Source organism: Accipiter gentilis, chromosome 17 (assembly GCF_929443795.1).
Source record: "Accipiter gentilis chromosome 17, bAccGen1.1, whole genome shotgun sequence".
Taxonomy (NCBI): domain Eukaryota; kingdom Metazoa; phylum Chordata; class Aves; order Accipitriformes; family Accipitridae; genus Astur; species Astur gentilis.
Window position 1 is genome coordinate 23436410 of NC_064896.1, and position 22956 is coordinate 23459365.

Below are 22956 nucleotides of genomic sequence, written 5' to 3' on the forward strand. Positions count from 1 at the left end.
TGTGCTATTTCAAGTGCTTCCACAGACCAAGAAATAAGGTATGTAAGAATTTTAACAGAAGTACCTTTGGATTAAGAAATCTCACTGAAGCGTGGATTAGGAAGTGTAACAGAGGACAAGAAATGCTTTGGATTCATGCTTGCTGCAAAAGTTTCTTTGTAAAAAAAAAAAGTAAACTTTCCTTTTTTTTTTTAATAAAGAATAGAGATTATTTACTAGGAAAGAGTGACTCCTGCCTCATTGGCCAAAAAAAATCATGCAAATTGATTTAATTGACTATTTCAAGCTCAGTATAGGAAAGCCGTTTGGAAAAATTCTACAGAATTAATTTGTTACTATGTCTTGAAGAAGTATTAAAAAAGACTGTCATGATTTCCGGTTAGTTAAGTTTAATCCTGTCAAGTATGGTAGCATAGTTTTATTAAAAGATTTTAAATTCCCTTTTGAAGGTCTACAATGAACAGATCCGTGATCTGCTGGTAAACTCAGGACCTCTGGCTGTTCGTGAAGATACCCAGAAAGGGGTGGTGGTTCAAGGGCTAACATTACATCAGGTATGTGAATAGATATTGAAATTCAGGAAGCCTCACAATGTGTTTGAGAAAATGTTGAAGTTTCCATTGAGCTGTGACAGCTGTATGCAACTATGTAATTTCCTGGTGGGCTTTTTTTATGGCCATAATCACCAGTACTTTAGTAACTTGCAAACTTAACTAATTATTCCAAAGCATGTTGTGGAAAAAACTGCTAACATTCTTGAACACAAATGAATAAAAGCATTCAGTCCTTATTATCAAAAGGATACCATTGGTTTGGAAGATTTGGGTTTTGGCTAAAACATCTCAGCATTTGTTAAAGAGATTCCCTGCCTTCAGTGCCATCTTGGAGTGTTCTACACCTCTACAATGTTTCAAGGTTGTTTTTGTTTTTAAAGAACCAAGTTTGAAAAGTTTCATGTTCAATTACTTTTCCAGGCCAGCATAGCAGTTCTTTGGCCAAGTCAGTGACAGAACTTAGTTTTCCAATCTGAAAATCAACTCTTGTGGAGCTATGTTGTGGCAGCCTTTTAGTGTATGTTACATGCTGTCTAGCTTCCAGCTTTTGTGTACATGGAGTAATGATTCAACAGGAAACGGTGTTAATAATTTGGCTCGCTCTGTGAACACCATCCTCCCCAAAGCTTGGGTCTTGTAAGGAAAAAAATTAGTACATCACACTAATGTGTAACTACAAGAAAAATTAAGTCAACCATTCTTAAATAAGACTTCTTCTAACTATGGAGAACCTTTGCAGATTTGTTTAAATTCTTTACTAAAAACCTCTGATTTAAACTTATGTAGTGAAGTGCTTGCTTTTTGTACATTACTGATTTTTTTAAGTGAGAATGTTTGTTTGAAGTGCCTCAATTCCAAAACAGGAAATTTCTCTTATTTCTCGGTAACTAAAATTTTAAGTTCCTTTATTTTTTTGGAGGTGAATGTTAATGTATTATTTTAGAATAAGTATAGAATCTCCTATAATTGATGAAAAAGAAGAAAGTGCATTTATCTTGTGCTCTACCTTTAAAGCCTAAATCGGCAGAGGAAATCCTTCAAATGTTGGATTATGGAAATAAAAATAGAACACAGCATCCCACAGATGTAAATGCCTCCTCTTCCCGGTCCCATGCTGTCTTTCAGGTAAGGTGATATAGCATATGTACAGTGGTGTTTAAAGTTGAATACAATGGAAGCTTTTTTTTTTAAAAAATGTGTTGAACCTTAATTTGGGTGAGAGGAGTTTAAGGTCTTCCAGTTTACTCTTCTAGTTGACTTCTCATTCCTTGTAAGTATGTAAAGGTTCATAGTGATTATATTTGAAAAAAACAAGTTCAATGAAAAGCTCTCTAGTTCCAATGGTTCGAACTAATATTCTTTAGAAGAAATATCTTTTCTGTGAAACTAATTTTGAGCTTTGAATATACTTCCATATTGTAATCTTATAAACTGAAGGTTGTTGGGTTTTTTAATGCTTTGTTGTTTCATTATGTTGCTCAGCATTTTTCTAGGAAAAATATTTTACAGAATGCCGTTATACTTCTGGCTATAAACTGCAAATCTCAAGTAGTACCTTCTCATCCAGCTTATTTTGGTTAATGTAGATTTTAACACTAAAGTGATTTCTTAATATTCTGGTATGTACCAAGTTTTAGAACAACTAAAGCAGTATACTCTGAAAATATCTCCATACATATACTTGCATCATCAAAACAAAATGCTAATTTTTAATTTCCATAGATGAGTTTTGCGGGGTGTTGTACAAATCTGCTTGAACTTAAGACTTCTCCAAAGATTATTGCTCTTTGCTAACCACCACCTTGTTCTTCTGATTCCTCTTAAATACAGCCTATGATATTTTTTAAAATAATATTTAAACATTAGCCTTGTTAGCTAAAACTTCTTTTCTCTGTTTGCTAGTATATATTGCAAAGCATGTTATCTTAAACTATTTATATGTTGCCATTCTGGGTTGCAAAATATTAAAATAAATTTGAATTCTGGTCCTTGCATTACAGCTAAACTATTTAACTATTAAGCAGTTCTCGCCTGTATTTGCAGATTAGGCAATGCTTAGTAACTATATATAGCCAAAAGTTTGTATTTTGACATAGACAATGGCAGTGCAAGTAGCTGTAAAGTTAGTGCTCCAGAGCTCTACTGTCAATATTAATGAGAAAAGAGGTTAATAACAGACAGTAAATGTGTTAAATACTTCTAAAACATGTAATGGAGCAAAAGTCATTCCCACTCTAAAAGCTTCTATGTTTTCTTGTATTCCCTAGATTTCTCTTTGAAATTGCCCTTCCTGGTTTTAATTTCCCCTGAGGTCTTGCCCATGGTCATACATCTAAGGCAAAAACTTCTTGGGAAGTTGTTCAGTTTGAGAGCTGCATTGTTACGTATGTGTGCTACCTTTAATAAGGCACAAAGTACAGTGCCACAGACTGAGATCAGAGAGCAAACTGCTGATTTCTGTTTCTTTACTTGCTGGGCTTGAGTGTCTTGCCTCCCTCACCTTTACTTGGGAAAAAGCTTTGGATTGTAAAAAGCTCTGGATTGTATTATCTGGCAGGCTTTGTATTCTTCTCAGTTCATTTCTAAAAGTGGCAAGCAATTAAATAAATTAGGTAGATGTTGCAGACTTGTTTCTTTAAGAAGACCAACAATTCTGTGAACAGGGATGCTGGAGAGTTTGTCTTCTCCAGCCTACGTTCTGTATTTATTTTGGCAAACTGATCTCACTGTAGATATATTCGTTAGCAAAAGTTGCGCATTCACCAAATAAACTATACTGACAAAATCGGTATACCTATATCTTACCAGAAATTTGTTTGAATGTATGAGGAAAAAAAATGGGTTGGTATTCTTAACTGGACTTACACTTTTTTCTAAACTGATCATTTCAAACTATTTCTAGCTTCTAGAGAGTAAAAGTGAATGAAATATGACTGCTTGCAGGTGAGAGGATTGCTTACTTTCTGGCAATATAAGTAAAACCACAATGAAAACAAAGATCCTCTCATATCTAAATATTGTAGGAACATAAAATTTATCATTTCTGTGTGTGTATATTAAAAATATAGATGTTTAGGATGCAGCTTGCTTGCGATGCACTGAACAAAAACTGTCATGCTCAGTGGTTTTGTAAATGTTTTTCATGTTATGTTCTAAAATGAACAAACTTCAGGTTTTATTTATTGTGTGTGCATTATATACACACTGTAAACTGGCGTGTTGCTTGAGAAAGTACAAATAACAAATCTTTGAATGTTTACCAAATACTGTTACAGTAAGCATCTGACCTTAAAAAGCAAAAGGTATGTACTTTTGCAGCTCACATGTATTAAGCCCTGAATGATTTTTCTCTGAGATCATTATTGTTGGTAATAGAATTCTTAAGACTGCTCAGACTAGTGTGAACATTTTTCTCTTTGAGCTTGAGATAACTGACAAAGTGATTTCTGGACTAATCTCTCTGTGTTCTTTCTTTGTTTTCATGTGTCCCCATGGCAGTAGTGGCCAGCAAAGTAGCCTTGATTGTTAAAATGCACTGGCTGTCTCTTAGCCAGTCCCCATGTGCAGCTGTAGTCAGTTAAATGGCATGCTTGATTGAACTTGATACTCATGGACAAATGCCTGGGTGTTAGAACTTTTTCATGAAGGAAAAGACCTTTCAATGTAAAGATGAGACATTGCCAAGTCATGACTTAAAGCATGTTCTATTATGTAGTCAGCGTTCAGTCCCAGTGCACGGTTCATTCACAAAAACTGTGAGACTGATTCTGTTCAAGGATACTGTAAACAAAAACTTTCTCTGGTGCTCTTTGCAATATTCCCAATCAGGTTAACTCTTGTAATGAGATAATCCTGAATGCTTGTTGTGTTTGTCCTTTGAGTTGGTCTAGCTGTCAATCAAGATATTTAATTGCTTTTGTTTAAGTGTCACTTTCTGTTAAGTGCACAAATTATTGGTAAAAGTCATGATTTGTTTTGTTAGACAATTGTCTTGAATGTGTGATTTACATTAAGACCTACTAATATCGTGTTCTCAAATATAAACTAGTGCAGCCTTTGAATAATATCGCATTTAAGAGTGAATGGGTTTTAAGGCTTTTTCACAGAAGTGACTTTATGCTCGAGAGCAGGAGAGGACTACATCATTTATTCAGAAGAATGTGTGTGTAAATAAATGCTTAATAGAAATGCTGCATCTGCATGTATTACTTCAAAGGAATATTACTGTTGCTAATTAGATTGGTCCAATGAATGCAACTGGAAGTTTAACAGATTTTAATGTATACTGGTTTCAGCTAAGCAAATTTACAACCATACTTCTTTTTTTAAGTGGACTCTTAGATACTCTATCTACCTGATGCACTTATTAGCAGTGTTAGCATCTGTAAGAAATAATTACAAACTAGTCAATTAGTACTACAAGTAATTGCTTATTCAGCTTAATCAGTTTTTCACCTTTTTCCACAGTCTGTGAAAGAAGTCTGTGGCATTCTGCAAAATGTTTCTTACCTGCTTATCCTTTATTGCCTCATTGGTTCCACAGATATAAATGATGATAAATCCCTATTGCTGTCTTGATTCCTCTTCATTTTTCAGTTTTCTGTTATTTTAAGAGTTGCTCTTGTTTGTAGAGATCAATTATCTTCTATGCTGGCTTTGGGTTTTGTTGTTAACTTTATTGGAGCAGGATGTTTTCTGGAACTGACTCAAAGTAGTAAGTCTTGGCCCAGGACATTCTGAGCTGATTTTAAAGATGCAAGTTTTGCCTTATTGTACCATCTGTCTTAGTTTTGAAATCTCTATCTAGGTCAGGCAATTACTGCATCTGAAAGTAAAATCCCAATTGCCACACTGTTCCATTGAAAGTGTTCTGCTGACGGACAAAGAAATAGAAAAGATTCTGCTTTGGGGCATTTCCTGTATCTCTTGAATTTTTATAAAAGCTTGAGTCATACAACATAGTTTGGCTGTCACTCCACCTTTCCTTACTTCACTAATCATAGTTACTGGGTTCTGGTAGAGTGCTACCAGCCTGAGATAGTTACTTTACCAAAGTAAATACAGGCAAGTGGCTTTTTTTCTTTTCTTTTTTTTTTGGTATTTTGTACTAGAAATAGTACAGCTGAACTTGTATTGTTTGATATAGAAACATGTCTATTTGGTATAGACATACCTTTTGTGGCAAGTCCTAAGAATTTTATTTACACTCAATACTTGTCATTTTTTTTATGTTACAAATTGATGTGAAGGTTTCATTTCTTATGTGCAAAGCTTAAAGCTACAGAACCAGTGAAAAATTGTCTTTATTAGTCTATTACCTTAAATGTATGGCATCTCTTTCCCAATTCACTGTCTAGCAGCGCATTCATGAAAGCTTCAGTAACCATTAGCCTTACAAATGGCAAGGCACTCAACACAAAAGAAGGGGAAACTTATAGAGAATCCTGAGAAAGTAAAAGCCATCTAAGGATAACAGTAATTCTTATTGACTGTATAATAATGCTCTGCATACTTTCTCATAAACCTGAGGAAAGAATACCTTCACTAGCAGAAGGAAGCAAAAGTATTTAGTTCCTTGTATATCTCCTCTACCATGAAAATTTCAGGAAAGGAGGGATGCAGGGAACAAGTGGCCTCAGAGGTCACAGCTTTCCTAAAGATCCTGGAGTAGTATGTGTTTTCACAGCAGTAAATGAGTATTGTTCCCCTATTAACGGTAGTTACAGTTAAGTCTAAATCACTGAAAGTCTAGCCTTTTTCCTGGTTTATCCCTATATTTATCTTTATGGTGTGCTCTTAAAGGTGCCTTTAAAAAATGAACACCTTCTTCCCTTTGAAGCATAATAGTGGGGTATACATCTTGAGTGCAGAAGAATCAAGAGCTCTTTTAGCTATGAAATTAATCTGAAACTCACCAATCTTTGCCACTGCGGTAAGCCCTAGCCCAGTTGCTCACTTAATCCTCTGCAGCAGGATGCCGGAGAGAATCAAAAGAGCAAAACTAAGAGGGAGGGGGGAAATACCTCGTGGTTCGCTTAAGTGTGTGTGTGGAGGGGGGGGGGGGGGGGTGGGGGGGCGGTGAGGAAGCAATCATTTGCTACTGGCAGGCTTACGCCCAGCCAGTCCTCAAGCGATGGCTACTTTGGAGAAACTGTCAGTCAGTTGGGGTCAGCTGTCCCCTTGCAACTTCTTGCCTACTGTCTTGACACAGTACAACTACTGTTCAGCAAAAGCTAAATACTGGTGTGTTATCAGCACTGTTTAAGTCACAAATCTGAAAGCACCATGTGGGCTGCTATGCAGAAAATTAACTCCATCTCAGCCAAACCCAGTGCAACCACACTCTATGTCTTTTTCCCTACTAATACCTGAAGCAGGTGAGTTTAAGAAGTAAGTGTCAGAAATGCCTATTTTCCATTCGGCCAAACTGCCTGTTGGTGTTAGATATGTACTGAAAGGTTTAACTTGAATTCCGAGAAGGACTCCAATAAGAATTTCTGAAAACAGATGATACACTGTAAAGTTAACTCACTGCTTAGAGTAACAACAGACTGGTTAGTGGTTACTTTTTAATTATTTTCTTCTTTTTTTTTTTAATTGTAGATTTATCTAAGGCAGCAAGATAAAACGGCTAGTATTAATCAAAATGTTCGCATCGCCAAAATGTCTCTCATTGACCTGGCAGGATCTGAACGTGCCAGCGTGACAAATGCCAAGGGGGCTCGTTTCAGAGAAGGAACAAATATTAACCGCTCCCTGCTAGCTCTTGGAAATGTCATTAATGCCTTGGCAGATCCAAAGGTATGTGCTGCTTTCTCATGCAGTCTTCACCTCCTAGTGTTCTGAAAACCTTTTTAAAAATGGAAAGCTCTCATTGACTAATGGAGATTACCTTATTGATGCTTCTCACATCATCATTTTCCTTTAAGGTTTTCTTATGGGTTTCCACCATCATCTCTGTGATAGCTGAAGGACAGTCCCAGCAGGAGAGAGCTCTCAAAAACAGTGTGCACCTACCTAAGGATAGTGTCAAAGATGGATGTACCTGCTTTTCTTACCTACCTTTTCCAAAATCAAGCATAAGTAGAGAATCTTGCATGAGTAGATAAATACCTTTAGGAGAAGAAAGATTTTTCTGGAGGCTTATGCCCTTTAGTCTTAGGGGAGGAGGCTTTTATAGGAGAAAACAATGCCTATCCAAAGTTGTTCTTTTGTGCTCTTCCATACATCCAAACACCCACACAGGCATCCCCCACTGTGTGTCTGTGTACCCCCCAGCTCACAGTAGTGAATTAGTCTCCCGATCTGGCTCACCAGCTCAAAGGAAGGAGTGGGGACAGTTACATGGGAGAATGACGAAACCTCCTGAACTTTTGGCAAAGTTAAGCCCATTGGCTACAGCTACACCCTTTTTGTCTTTCTGGTCAGCTAGCAATTTCCCCCTTCAAATATGCCAGGGGAAAATGATCAGAGCTTTTTATTTCCCTTCCTGGTGCTGCACATTCTCATCATCATCTTCTTGGAGTGGGAGGCAGAATTTAAAATCTGTACCATGGACATAAGTAAGATTCTTCATGTTGTCTTATTTGGTGTGCGACTGGGGTCCTAGTGACCTAACTTTGTACTGTGAGATGAAGATTCTGTAGATATGATTGGAAAAAAAAGCCTCACAAAGACTTTGGGTTCCCTGAAAGGTTGTGGAATCTCCATTCTTGGAGATACTCAAAACCCAACTGGGCATAGTCCTTGGCAGCTCACTCTAGCCGACCCTGCTTTGAGCAGAGGGATTGGACTAGATGGATCTTGAGAGGTCCTTCCCAACCTCAATTATTCTGTGAACGGAAGGTAGTTTAATGTAGTCTACCTTTTCTGTTAGTTGCCTACATCACAAAAAGAGTTGTTAGATATCCGGATGTCAGACATAACCTGGTTAATATGTGTGTTATAAAGGTATTCAACAGTTCCAAGAGACTTTAAAACTGTTTGAGATGTATATGTAATTTTAAGAAAAATTACTTTGGTCAAAGAAAAGTTCCAAGGCTGCTTGTCATGGTTTGTGGCATTGTTGAAATTCTAAGCAGACTTTTAGGCAGGTGAATATTTAAAGTAGAGCTGACTAATCCATAAAAATGCATATAACTCTCTTTCTAGAGCAAGAAACAGCACATTCCTTATCGAAACAGCAAGCTTACTCGTTTATTGAAAGATTCTCTTGGAGGAAATTGCCGAACAATAATGATAGCTGCTGTTAGTCCATCTTCTATGTTCTATGATGATACATATAATACTCTTAAGTATGCAAACCGAGCAAAGGATATCAAGTCTTCTGTAAGTATGCTGGTATTTATTGATCTTTTGTCAAGTATAGTAATATAGCACTAAGAGAAGGAAAGCTACTTTTAGAAAATAATAATTTCCTTCACTTTTGTCTCAAAATTTTGTTCAGTTACGTCTTCTTTCTTAGAGTCAACACTTCTTCATCTGAGTGATAGATGTAGTAGATACAGAGCAGATACTAGTTCTGTCCTAAAAGCAACGTAGCTTTACTAGTGGCATTATGCTGCCAGTTTGAAAGAGTTTGTTTTGTGAGCATCAAATTTAGAAGTAATCTTCAGCTGATAGAATTCACAGCCAGTTTCAGTATCTTACTGTTACTTTCTCAGAGAACTGTAAAGCATGTTAAAGAAATGTCTGAGCAGTTGTACAAGAGCCAGTCCAGGTTTGTTACAGGTAGAATTCAGCTGGAGCCAAGGTCAATGGAATTATATTGGTAAATGAAAAGCTACTGGGGAGTCCAGTCCTCTGCTCTCTATTGTTCTGATTTTTTTTCATAATCCTTCGTATTGCAGCTCCTAATTTCTTTTATCTAATATGGGATTGACTGTAGTTTCCATTTGTTGCATAAAGATAGTTTTTATAATAAAATCCACAGGATACACATTAAATACTAAAATTAGTCTGAAAAAATGCAAAATATTCTTGCATGTGTAAATGTAAACATTTTTTATTGTTCTTTTGAGGGAAATGACATGTCCATGGGTATGCAACAGATGACTGCAAAAGTCACAAGTCGTATTTTGGTTGTGCAAGTCAGAATTTTATTCATCCCTTTCCTCATAATATAGTGCAAGTGTAATTATGTAGTACTTAGACACAGTGTATTTATTACTCAAAAAAACATGAAGGAGCATTCTTAAATTCTAACTTGTTTCTTTTCTTTAACAGTTGAAGAGCAACGTTGTTAGTTTGGACAGTCACATAAGCCAGTATGTTAAAATTTGCAATGAACAAAAGAAAGAGGTATGGAAAAAATGCGTTGTTAAAGGTTTGAAAGAGTAATTGTTTTAACTTTAAATACAAAAATTCATTTATGGGGTTGAACCTATAAGGCAATATTGTCCTAATTCTCCCATATAGTCTTTTGAAGTAAGAAAGATGTTTTGTCTTCTAAGAGGATTATCACCTACTACCATTTGTAAAGCTTTTCAAGACAGAAGCTCAGAATTGTAGGTTTAAAAAAAAAAACAACCTATGTTCCAACTAAAAGCTACCTTTTTTGTCTTAGATCCTAATGTTGAAAGAGAAACTGAGAGAATACGAAGAAAAGCAAGCAAGCATTCCTGAAAATCATAATGCTACAATACTTGCAAACAACCAGCAAGTGGAAATACAAAGGTAAATCACATTACAGTCCTGCTTCAAAACTGGAGTTTGCATAACTTGTAAAAGCATTTGTAAAACAAACTTACTGTTTTCAATATTAGTTTTCTCATTTTTAACATTGCTTTACTCAGACTAGGCGTGGCTTTGCATAACTTATCACTTCTTTTCAGAAGAAGTTAATGGTGGATTTAAAATAAAATAAATACAGTGTACTTGAGGAAGTATCCTGGTATTAACTTTCTAGGCAATTATTCAGTAAAACACTGCAAGATAACCATGTGCTCTGATCCTCAGGAAGCTGATGTAACTCACTCTGACATCGCAGTTGGGATCAGTGGTGAAGGTCTTGCATCTATAGTTACTTTCTTGTTAAGGTTTTTAAAATGCTTGTGTGCTGGGATTTTTAAAGATTATCAATAGCTTCATTATTGTAATGAAGATATTTCATGGGAAAGTCGGGTATTTTTGTCTCAAGGCTACCAATGTTATTCTGTATTGACGTGCTGATTAACTTCTGCCATTAGTAACACAAAAGGCTTTAGGACAAGTGTTCTCCTAGGAGGCTCCAGAACTCTGTAGGGCTAAGAAGTTCTTTTCTACTACCAAAAGCTAAATATTTCGGAGAAAAATGACAACCATCTTTAATCTTCATTGTTTAAAGTACCATATTGTAATGTAGGTTTTCAGACAAACTAGAATCAAATGCAAATTTTATGAATTTCTTATCCTATTTTGAGCTAATATCTAGCAAAATTGTTACAGATAGATTTTTAAGTCACCTTGATTATTCAGATCTGATTTCTATTGTTATTCTTGTGTTATTAGAAGGATCCCCATGTGAAAGCACTATCTTTCAAAAACTGAGTGCACATGTATGTATACATACATATGTACGAACACATATGCAGTGGCAGATAAAAATGAAACGGTGATTGTGAAAGGTTTGGTAGCAAAACTATTCAGTGAAAATCTGTATTTGTGGAAGGTACAGAGCTGAGATAGGGTCATTCACTGATGTGTTATCAGGAAGAACACTGAAAAATTGGTGAAAGTCTAGTGATGAAAAATAACTGCCAGACAGACAATCAACTAAAATTCATCAAATAAAAATACAGTAAAAAGAACAGGCAAACAAACAAAACAACTAAATAGTCAAACAACTGGTCTGTATGTGGGCTGAACAATAACCTAATGATAGATAATAAATATAACAAAATAGAGTAGTGTTATATTTGAGTGTTATGTAATAAAGATATACAATACATTTAAGAAAGGGGGGGGAAAAGTTGAACATAATAGCGACAAAAGCTTCCTGAGAGATCTGTCTATGCAACAGTCTTACTTGGAGGATGATAGAAGTCCATTTCGCAGGACTTTTAAAACTAGGCAGAGTCCTTTTAACAGAAAAAAAAATCCTTTTTCTTGTAGGAAGCTTATCTTCATAAATGTGAAATGTCTTACAAGTAAGAGAAAGTTACTATAGTTTTACAGTTATGCTATCAATAAACTGGTCAAGATCTAGACTTCTAAAATGGAGGTGATAGGTTTTGGGGAGAGGAACAGTAGAATATTTACAAGGCTCTTTTTTAATTACTCTAGGAATGTGTTACCAAATAGAACTTGACTGCCTCTGGCATTATAGAAAAATTCTAAAACTATTCTCTATGTTCTAATGGTGGTGTTTGTCCTCACAGTCCAGTTTAGTTGTTTTAGTAATCTGGGGGCGAGGTGGGAAATGACACACGTATGCAGCATATGAATGCTAGCTTTCAGCAAAGCTACTTAACAGGTCATTTTTGTGGGTAGACAGAATGTAGTTTGCATAAATGACAGCAGCTGCTGCTACTGCTGGCAGATACTACTTCAGTAGTATCTTTCTGGCAAGGTTTGAGAGAGGCAAGAACTTTTAAGTTCTTCTTTCCACAAAGCATTTAATTTATGTTTGCCAGTTCCTTACTTTCTATTGCTTTTATATTTCTTGGTGTCTCTTTCTTCTTGATGATGTTCCTGTCTATCTTTTCTGATGTGACAGTCTCTTGTGAGAGCACACAGGAAGTAACAAATTAAGACGTGTGACGTATGAATTTGTTGCAGAAGTCAATCTGTTCCATAAGAAGGTTAGGTTTTGGTGTGAAAGTCTTTCTGAATCAGTCTGCGTATCTCATCACATATTTCTGAGAACTCTTCACCTAGGTTTATTCAGTTAACTTCTTTATTTTTATTGGCCCTTTGAATGTGGTATTTTTTTAACCTGGAAAACCTTCTGAGGTGAAAGTAAAAACCCATTCAAAGCAAAATGCTCTCTAACTGAGCTTCATTTTTCTGGCATTCCAGAAGTTTCAATAAACCTCTCAATCAGGTTATTTAAATTTAATTTTCAGAAGAAGTGTAGGTTTTGAAGTCATGTTCATAGTTCTGACAGTTTTCCTGCATATTTTTGCACTTCAAGTCTTTAAGGTTAATTTAATTTCCTGTGATTTACCCTTTTATTTCATTTTGTGTGGGGGAAGAATCAGTCAAGGGCAAGGTCTCTAAAATATCTTCTCAAAATGCTGGACATATTCTATGCCAAGATTTGTTGGTCAGAGAATATTTGGGGTTTAATGTTCTGGAATATCCATAGAGACACATGTAAGCCTATCCTTTTCCCTCTAGATACCACCAATAAAGTGAGCGTTTCATTTTCTTCCTCCTCATGAGGATCCTGTCAGGTTCATCCTGCTGATGGTGTGGGTGGTATGTTGATTTCCCCCACGTTCATTTACAGGTTTTGAAGGCATTCTGCCATCTTCTCTTTTCCATTTGGGACAGGGTAGAGAGCCTTATCCACAATCTTGTGTTTCAGTCCAACTGTCTATGGCTTTTGCTTCACTGTTATCAGGAAGAAACTCCCTGATTACAGCACTTGCTTCTTCAAAGCCAAAGGTCATTCCTGCTCCCTGTGTTGTCTAAAGCTTGGAGATGTATTGTCTGCCAACCCTTCAGGTCTTGAGCCTGTTGAGGTAGACAGTGGACACTGGCTTTGGAACTACCACCAACAGGTCCATGAGCTCTTTGAGAATAGGTAGTCCAGAGAGTTCATACCCTGGATATACCTACAGGATCACTTTGTCCTTTTTAAGTAGAGAGGGTAAAGATAACCTTTTAAGAATAGAAGTGTGCTTACTGAAAGAGTGAATCCAAGCTCAAGGCAGCAGCTTTGCAAAGGCTTCTATACTTGATGCTATATTTGGGACAGTGATGATTATAAGTACACAAAGGGTTAATTTACCAGTAATAGTTCCTCACAGTGACTGTACATAGAATCCGAATCTGCAGCCTCTCTTAAATTATGCCCAGGGTTTTACTGTGAGGGAAATAGAGAGAGGATTCACCTTCATTTCTTATTGCTTTATTTCCCAGGCAGCTGGGAGGAGCCATGTTTCCATGGATACGATGGAGGAAAAAATTCTCCAACCAGTTGTGCAATAGTATAGTAGTGCAGATTGTATAGATAGTAAGAGTGTAGGGTAAGAACTCTGATACTCTGCAGCTATTTTATTCCTTAAAGAAATAGTATTTCTAAATTTTGTGTGTGTTTTAGTACACATTTTTACCCAGATACGATAGCATTCTCTGTATGCTTTCAGGCAAAACTGTTGAATTTCTGAAACTGTAATGAAGAATTCTTTTGTTAATTCTGTTTGTTTTTAACACAAGAGTAATGCAACACTATAATAAAAGTCTTGGAGTTATTCAGACTTTAGGCTATAAAATTAATTGCTGCTTCTGAAACACTCTTAATGTCTCTTCAACGTGCTCTCTAGTTGAACCTGTGTTATTTTATAGTATTATTATGGTATTTAATTTTCCAATCTTTTTATACTAAACACTGCATAATGACCTCAAATGTTGCATGTATTTAGAACATTTGCATATTAAATTGTGCCTTTATTCTTTATGTAAAGGTCTAAAGTTAATAGGATGTTGTGAAATGGCTTGTATACAAGGTTGGTCATTATCGAGATATCCAGTACCTTTGGGGCTATTCTGTACTGCATTTTCAGTATTCAGGAGTGAAGTAAAAAAGTTACACCACTGAAATTTATATTGCAACATAGTAACGCTTCCAGGCTTTCTGCTTATATTTGTTTTTCTGATTTGCACTGCGGACTAAGAACAAGCAGATTTTGAGGCCATTTAAATATTGGTCTCCTTGGAATAACTCTTAAGTACTTTCTATCACTAGTTTGGTTTTTTTCCCCTACTAGGTCAGTATGTGTTAAAAAATGATGCGTGTTCTGATTTTTGTCGTCCATTAGTGATTAAAATTGTATGACAGAACTTCAGAGACAGTGAATAACTGAAGACTCTTGTGTGGTTTTCCTTTCTTGAGAGTGGGTTTTTTGAAGGAGACCTTGTGTGTCTTTGGCAACAGTTGTCCGATCTGTTCAATAAATTGGTATAAGTAGAGAATATAAGTATTTAGTATCTTTTTTGAAGGTAGAAGTAAGAATTATGTGAAGAAGTTCCAGATGTCTGTTTCTTGAATCCCGGTGTCAGCTTCACGAATACAAGGTTTATTTTTAGTGACCCCTTCAAAATTTCACATCCCATTTCCAGCTGGAGTATATAAAATCTTTACTGATGTACTGACACTTTATTTAGTGCTCATCTATAACAAGCTTTACTTTTTTCCTCTTAATTTTTTTTATATTTATTTCATTAACTTGCAACTGAAAGTTTGCCTTATAAAGGAGATGGTCATCAAAAAAATCTTCAGTAAGTAATCTGTTATTTATTCTTATCCTTTGGTTCTCATAGATACAAAGAAATCCTTAAAAATGTGTTTGCAAACCGTGAGGAAATCAGAAAAGAATATCTCAAGCTGGAAATGTGCCTGAAAGAAAATGCACTGAAGACATATTACCAGAAACAATGTCATGAACAAATTCAACTGATGTGCTCTGAAGAAAGAGTAGAAAAGGTGAGTTTTCTATAATGTAATACTAGGTATCATCTCTCTTCATTTTGTTATACTAATGTATGAATTTTGCTTAAGTAATTATATAATTAGTTAATGCTTAAATATTTAATTAAAATGAGACACACCAATGATCACTCGGATAACATTTTCTGACATTAATAGAGAAAATGTAGTAGGAATGCCAGGTGTGCTATTTTTTCCCACACTGTACAGAAAACTGTTGATGTGCTTATTGCTGCTAACTGTGAAAACTTTTCAACTTGTCCTTCTGTAGGCTTGATTGTCATAGTTAAAGACCTGACTAGACTTAGGAGACTCATGGTAATTTGTCCAAAACCAAAGCATGTTAATATATGTATGGTACAGCCATTGAAGCTGTTATCAAGCTGAGTAGTCTGTATTTCATAAGGAAAAGCACGGTCCTTGTGCTAAACAAGACTGATTCTTATCATTGGTGTTTTCAGTTGTCACCAGGAAGATGTTTGGATAGCTGCTTAAGGACAGTCATGTACTGAAATAATCACATTTAGTTGCCTTGGACTTTAAGAGAAGAATTTGGGTGCTAAGTAGGAACAATTGCTTTTGTGCAGCATTAAATGCTCGTGTCTTTCTAGAAGAATCAAAGTATAAATAAGTAAGCATGGTTAGATAGTATCTTAATTTTTCTGATAAAATTTAGCTTAAAGGAGTACATGTTTTATGTAGATATGAAGTTGAGGGTGGGGCTGATTTTGCTTAGTCACAGAAACAATCTGTATTTGGCTGAAAATGACAGTTTACCATATGACTATTTTTTCCCAGTGATTCACATGAAATTTGGTCCTTAGATAAATGTCAAAGTGAAAATGTATCACACACTTTTGCTTGTCATTAGTGAAGATATTTCAAGTGACTAATGTGTTCTGGAATTCTCTTTTATGCCATAGAAACTCCAAAGTAATATTTTCTATCTGTGCCATACTTTTAAATGCTGCTTAGAAAGAAGCATAGCTATATCTCTACTCATAATGAGGAGCTATACCTTCATATACTCTATTTCATACAAATCTTTTTTTATGAGCTGATTTAACTTTTATTTTGAATGTTGGCAGTGCTGTATTCAAATGTTGGGTTTGCCATTAGTTAACTTACAGATGTGATTTACTAAGGGCCAAGAGTCACTGTCCTATAAGTACGATGCCTTATTAACAAAAGTCACTGTAATGGTAAAATTAAATGTCCTTTTGTGATTACTTTGGAACAAATTGGATTTTAATTTGGGCTTCAGTCATTTGATTACCAAAGTGACTGCTCACATTTCCCTTGTGCACTATAATGCTTCTGTTCTTACTTGTCTTTTTACACATTTGCTATTTTCCTAAACGCCTCTTGGTTTTCTCTCTGTAAGATACCCTGTTAGGCCACAGGGGTGTTTCTGAAATATTAATTTTTACCAGAAAATTTTTACTTATAAAGTATCTTTTCTTTTTACACTTAATTGTCTGTGCTCAGTAACTAGATACAATAATAGTTTTTAGGTAAGTTAACACGAAGCAAATGGTATCTTATCTGTACTTGAACAACCCCAGTTTGAACACTTTAATTCAAAACAATAATTTCAGAAACAAGGAAAAAAAACTTACGTATGAGTTTAGGTCACTTAATCTCTGTTCGTACAAATGCTTTCTTATTGCAAAAATTTATGTCACAATTTGTCCTGTGAAATTCGGTCCATCCTAGACCACTAATAAATAATTTCCATTTTCCACATAACTGCCCCAGTTTGCAGCTTTTTTAGAACTTGGACGCTGCCCAATTAAATGGCCTCATGCCTGTTTTTCTACTTGTTACCTGTATTTCTGCAACTGTGTTGTTTTCCTGTTGCGTGCTAGGTGTCAGCTACAGCAGCGTTAGCCAGAAAAACTTTGTGCCAATAGGATAATACGTATAGAGCATTCCTCTTTATATGGAAACATAAAAAGTTAGTATGTGCCCCTGTGTTACAGTTACTCTTAATGATCTTGCTGAGTTTGAAAAAGTCTACTTAGTTTTGACCTATTTTATCTTGAACATTTCTGCATCAGTCATGGAATCTGTTTTACAATTTTTTTTATTTTTAAAGACATGGCAAAAAACTGCTGGTACTTTGATAGGCTTTAGAAAAAGTATATTAGATTTAAAATCACTTCTATGTTTCTGATTGCCTCTTTAACGTTATTTTTACTATCTAGAAAAGGATCGTATTCCTGGAAAGCTGTCAGTCTATCTTGGTTTCAGTTCTGCTTACTCGAACTTCCCATGCTAGAATCAAAAATGCTTGTTGAATGTATGCCAGTTCTTCATCCCAGTAGGGATAATTTCTTCTATATCTCTTGTGATTTTTTTTCTTCTATTACAAAACAGAATAGCAACCAAGTATCTTGTCTAGGACTACATGTGTTCCAGAGGCTGCGTACAGGTAGCATGCGTAACCATATTTTTTCTGTTGTAGCACATCGATGTAACATGCCCTTTCCTCCTGGGAACCTACAGGATGAGTTCATTGAAGGGTGGGATATTGCCAATACCACCTTCAATCCTAACACCTCTTTTGCACTGTGTAAAAGCCGATGTACACAAAACAATGCGTCTGAATTTCTCTGCTTCAGCAGTCTTGAAAGCTCTACCCTAGTCTCGCTGGTCAGAGGGAACCAGTGGTCATTGCGAGCATTAGTCTGGCAGTTAACTCTTCCTCATGGTACTTCCCCTAAGGACCTGGTCCTTTACAAAGTGACTTTGTCTTCTCTGGATCCTCTGTCACCTTAGCAGATAAGACAGTCTAAAGAGAAAGCAAAGTGAAATTCTGGCCAGAATCTAGTCTTTGACCTGATAAGTTGCCTCGATCACACATGTACTTCAGGTGTCTTTACCTTGCTGGTTCTGTGCTCTGCATGCCATGTGTTGAAGTAAGCATTTTTAAAAGTCAGCTTAAGAAATTCAATCTGCATCTCTCCACATACTGTTCCTCTTTTCTACAGCATGTTCAGAAGGGCACCAGTTAAAGTAACTTCTGCTTTGTGCAGCGTTAGGGAGGTACATTCAGAGTTTCTTATGACATTTTATAATAGAACTAATTTGTCCTGCTATTCTAAATATGTAGATTGATTGTAATTGATGAAGTTTTCATTTAGAGTGTTAATTTTGGAATGTATGGATGTAGAGATTTAGGTTATATAATTTAAAAAAAAAAACTTGATTCTGTATGTTTTTGTTAAGTGCAGCAATATACTTCAAATGTGGGGTTTTATTTTGGTTTGGGGTTTTTTTTAAGTAACAAAAGTTTAGGCAAAGCTCATCTTTGTGAGCTTTGTAATCTAATGTTAATGTTCTCTATGACCAGTTGAGTTAATGACCTAATTTTTAAAGTATGCAACAAACTATAATTGTCCTGAATAGAAGGAGAGTCCTTTGCCTTGTTAGGACACTACCTCATTCATATCCATCTTGCTGTTGCTGGTTTTGTGCCTTTTTTGTTATCAGACCTCAAAGAAGCATCAGAAGAATTTTAGATAGAGAGTTTTCCTTTTGCCAAATTCTTTATCCTTTGGTGGTCTCTTTCTAGGACATCCTGCATTAGGAAAAAAAAAATGCACATAAAATTCCGTCTTCATAGTCATGCTTGAGTTACTAGAAATTATTGGGTTATGTTGTATCTAGAAGTATGTTTGTACATGCATGTGTAGTTGTTCCAGTCTTTGCAACTTAAGATAATTATGGACTAGAACAGAAACTTAGCAAATCCAATGTATTATGCTTTAAAGGAATCATCAAATGACTATGGTCTGTTATAAGAGCTTCCAGGGGAAAAAATCTGAAAATGTTTAAATATAATTCACTAATGCCTGTAAAGAGAATGGGCTACTTCACTTTTTTTAAACTGATCAAAAATGCAAGATGTTTGTAATGCCCAGTTGAGTATAAAAGCATGAAAAAAATCTGGTTTTTACAGGGAGATGTTTGCGAACATAATTTAAAAGTTTTCCCCTTAAATGCTGATTTTTAGGCCACTTGCAAGCGGGATCAAAGGCTTGCAATGCTTAGAACTCACCGCATACACATGCAGAAGAAGAAAGAAGAGGAGGTTGAACGTTTTGAGGAAAATACAAATTGGCTGCATCGTGTTGAAAATGAAATGCGCCTGCTGGGTCAAGATGGGTGTATTCCAAAGGTAAAGTGCCTTTCACTTCAAGGACAGATTTCAGGCATTGTAGGCAACGTCCAACTATAGTTCAGAATAGATTATAATTTTTTTTCCCCCTCTTTGTCTCGCTTTTACTCACATCTTCTGCCATTCTTTCAGGGTGGTTTCAAATTCAAGTATTAGCTGTTTCTGCTCTTCTGCTCTCAAAGTACTTAATTGTGCAAGTATTCCTTGTTCATGAAAATATACAATTACGTATAAAAATGCACGCTAAAGGGGAGCAAGTATGGTATGGCTAAGCAGTTCAGATGGCTGCCAGAGTGTTGATCCTGCTCCTGGCCATACGCTTCTAGTCTTGCCTTTACAGTAGCTCCTGATGCTCGTTGAACCATGTGACAACTTGATTCTTAGCCTGGCCAAAAAAATGTTTTTTGGAGGATGCTAGGGGAGGACTGGAAAGGGGGAACTAAGTAGGAAGTTGCGTTAAGTTCTCTGCCAAGTTTTAGCAAGTAGTGTCAACTGAGTGCAGCCTCAGACAAGACCGGAGCTGTTAGAAGGGAAGGGATGAAGGTCTCTGCAGAACAAGGAGAAGAGGAAAAGGCGGGGGGGGGGGTGGGGGTGGGGGTGGTGTTCCTCCCTGCCTTTTAGTTCCAGCCAGCAATTGGAGTGGCTTAAATGATAGTGTAATGAGCACTTATGTGACTCGTATAGTGGAATGTATTTCAATACCTGTATTTTTATTGGGATGACTAAAATGTGGTGATACCTTAAAAGAAATTTAAGGTATTTCAAACAGGATACTGGCCTCTCAGGAAATTCAGATATGGAGCAAGTACACAGTAAAAGGGGCAAACATATTTTTGGGCATGCATGGATAAGCATACGTGTGTGCCTGTTGGATTCTTAATGCTAATTACAGCACACCCACAATGATCAAAGGAATCTACAAAGCAATATTTATGCATGTAAATGAAAATCAAACTATTCATACTTTTCTGCCATAAAACATTCTTATAATAATATAGAACCACTCCATCTTTACTTTTTAATATAAGATGAATTAATACTGTTTTTAATTTCACACTATCAGTTTGATGTACAGTTGTTTGTGGTTTTTTTTTCTCGCGAATTTCCCAAGGAACTCTGTAAAGATCTGCAGTGTTGCCATTTAAACCTAGAAGTTAAGGACCTGAAAGCCCAGATTGAGCACATGTTATCTCTGGTGTCCCTTCAAGATCAGCACTATAAGCAGACAGAAAAGTAAGTATAGTTTCACAGCAGGTGTAATAAGACTTCTATTCTGACATCTGTACCTTCAGAAGACATACCTATGGAATTTAGTTTTAGTTGAAACGGAAGAAAGATTTTTCTCACATTTTTTTTTCTAGGTTAGAATTGTGTTTTCTTAGCAAGAAGATATGTAAAATAATAATCACTACATAAATCTTGGTCTGTATCCACCATTAACAGAAACTGCAGGTATACTCTAGGGCTTCTTATTTCTATTTAATTTTCTTCTTTGCATAGTTTTTACAAATTGTTCAATAGATCAAGGTGTCTTATTTTCTTCCATGTTGAACAGCAGTACTGATTTTTTATAAGTGATTGTGTTCTCTTTTAATTTCTTGCACTGTAGACATTAATTTACCTGTAACAAAAACTGTTACTATTAAACTCTCATGTAGCTAGTCAGACTGAAAAAAGCTGAATTTGAAGGTAAGCATGAGCTCTCTTTCTATTATCAGTCTCTTGAAAATGTTGGAGACTAGTTTTCAGAATGTGACATAAGGAATGGGAAGTAATCTGATCTGTGCAGTAAATAAGAATATTAAAGTTATAATTAAATCATTCCAAAATGCAATAACGAGCTTTTCTTTCTCCTTTGGAGAAAAGGCTGTTACCATAAACCATTACAAAAACTAATACATAAATCTGCAAAAATGAAAGAAAAATTTTTGAAGCTACATTGTTAAAAATTACAAAGTTGCATCTTTGGGTTTTTACATACATATCCCTTTCCCTATTGCTTGAACTTCCTGTTTAGTCTTGCAACTGACTCCACAGTTAATAATTCCTGTGTTCAGGTAGAATTCCTAAACTTGTGTCATTTTAATTTGATTTGCAGTTGTGTGTGGATCTTAATGTAGTCCATTCTTTAATTAAATATCCTAGTATCTAAATTTATCTGGACTAGGCTTCTAATAAGGTTCTGTGCACATCTGATTAAGATGTGCTTGGTTTAAACCACATTATTTGGTTTATACTCTTCTTCATTTATTGGATAATTAATTTTTGAAAGTCAGAGCTCAATCAAGATATAGTGACTATATTTCTGTGGTGCTTGAGGGACTGAATATCTTGTTCACTGAGGGAAAACTATACCTAGTAAATACTTAGAGTGAAATACAAGATTTTGCAAAAGAGAAAAATTACCCTGAGTCATGAATATTTCCTCTCAGTGTTATGGTATTCACCCAAAATAAATTAGAATAAATTACATGGCAGAACTGGGGTGGGGGAGGGGACGGGGGGAGGCGGGGCAAGGCAAGAAGGACAAAACCCTCTTTGTAGTCTTCCTTTGTATTCTTAATAGTGGCAACGCTAGTAAGGATCAGATTAGTTATGGTTTAGTCATATTTGTCTTGCCTGTTGTTGTTTTACAGAGTACTAAATACCTTGCTTCCAGTTCTTCGCAAGCAATACCTGACTTTGAAAGAAGCTGGGTTGACAAATAATCTAATTGAGACTGAATTTGGGGAGGTTGAGCAGCTGATTCAAAGACAAAAATCAGTAGTTTGGGCTGACCAGACTGAAGCAAAGGAACAAAATCAAAACAATGAACTAGACTTGTCAGCTATCTTTGCATTCCCACAACTTGTGAACAGGGCAAACACCCCATGCCGTAAGTATATAATTAATTTGTTCTCTGTTGGAAATACTTTTAAATGTCTCCTGCAAAAGTTATATGTCATCCATAAACACAGTGGATGCACACTTCTGCAAATATTGAAGCCAAAAGTAAAACTGAGCCTCAGACCCACTTTCTATAAACTACATAACATTCTTAATTGGATATAGGAAATAAGGTTACTTTTTCAATGGCTAGACACACTCTGCCAACAGATAACTCCCTCCTCCTCGTGTTGTAACATACCCCATATATCAATGTTCCTCAATCCTATGAGTGTTATTAATAATTCCATTTGAATCTTTCACATGACATTGATGGAATCATAGTGTCAATAAGTATTATAATTCTGTTAAAGTGACTTGAAATGTTAAGCAGCTTCTATGGCTTTGCACAGTTTCAAGTAATAGATTTGAGGGGGATGAGATTTCCCATTAATTACAGGTTGGCCTGGAATTAATTTAGTACAATATTTTATAAGTTTATTTTTCCAAGAATCAAACGATTCACCATTTCTATCATGGAATTGACTGCTTTGTTGTATCCTGACAGCCCCATTTTTTTTCCCCTGTAATTCTATGTAGCTGGCTTTTCTTCTTTAGTTGTAAAGCGAGTTGGCCTAGAGCGTAGCCTGGGTAAAAAGGGATGAAGAATCCTTACAGAAGGCACTGTTCTGAGGGATGACAGGCCAAATCTCAGCTTGACC

General features: G+C 35.9%; 1 protein-coding gene across 1 annotated transcript in view; it reads left to right on the forward strand.

Annotated features, from left to right (window-relative positions):
• The window catches only part of KIF18A (kinesin family member 18A), a 44509-nt gene that overhangs the window by 2859 nt on the left and 18694 nt on the right, over window positions 1-22956 (forward strand). Inside the window, exons 4-13 of the mRNA XM_049821402.1 lie at window positions 450-554; window positions 1569-1679; window positions 7158-7355; window positions 8706-8882; window positions 9780-9854; window positions 10120-10229; window positions 15021-15183; window positions 19205-19369; window positions 20481-20602; window positions 22006-22244. Coding sequence (XP_049677359.1) covers window positions 450-554; window positions 1569-1679; window positions 7158-7355; window positions 8706-8882; window positions 9780-9854; window positions 10120-10229; window positions 15021-15183; window positions 19205-19369; window positions 20481-20602; window positions 22006-22244 — 1465 coding nt within the window. The remainder of the gene's footprint in view (window positions 1-449; window positions 555-1568; window positions 1680-7157; window positions 7356-8705; window positions 8883-9779; window positions 9855-10119; window positions 10230-15020; window positions 15184-19204; window positions 19370-20480; window positions 20603-22005; window positions 22245-22956) is intronic.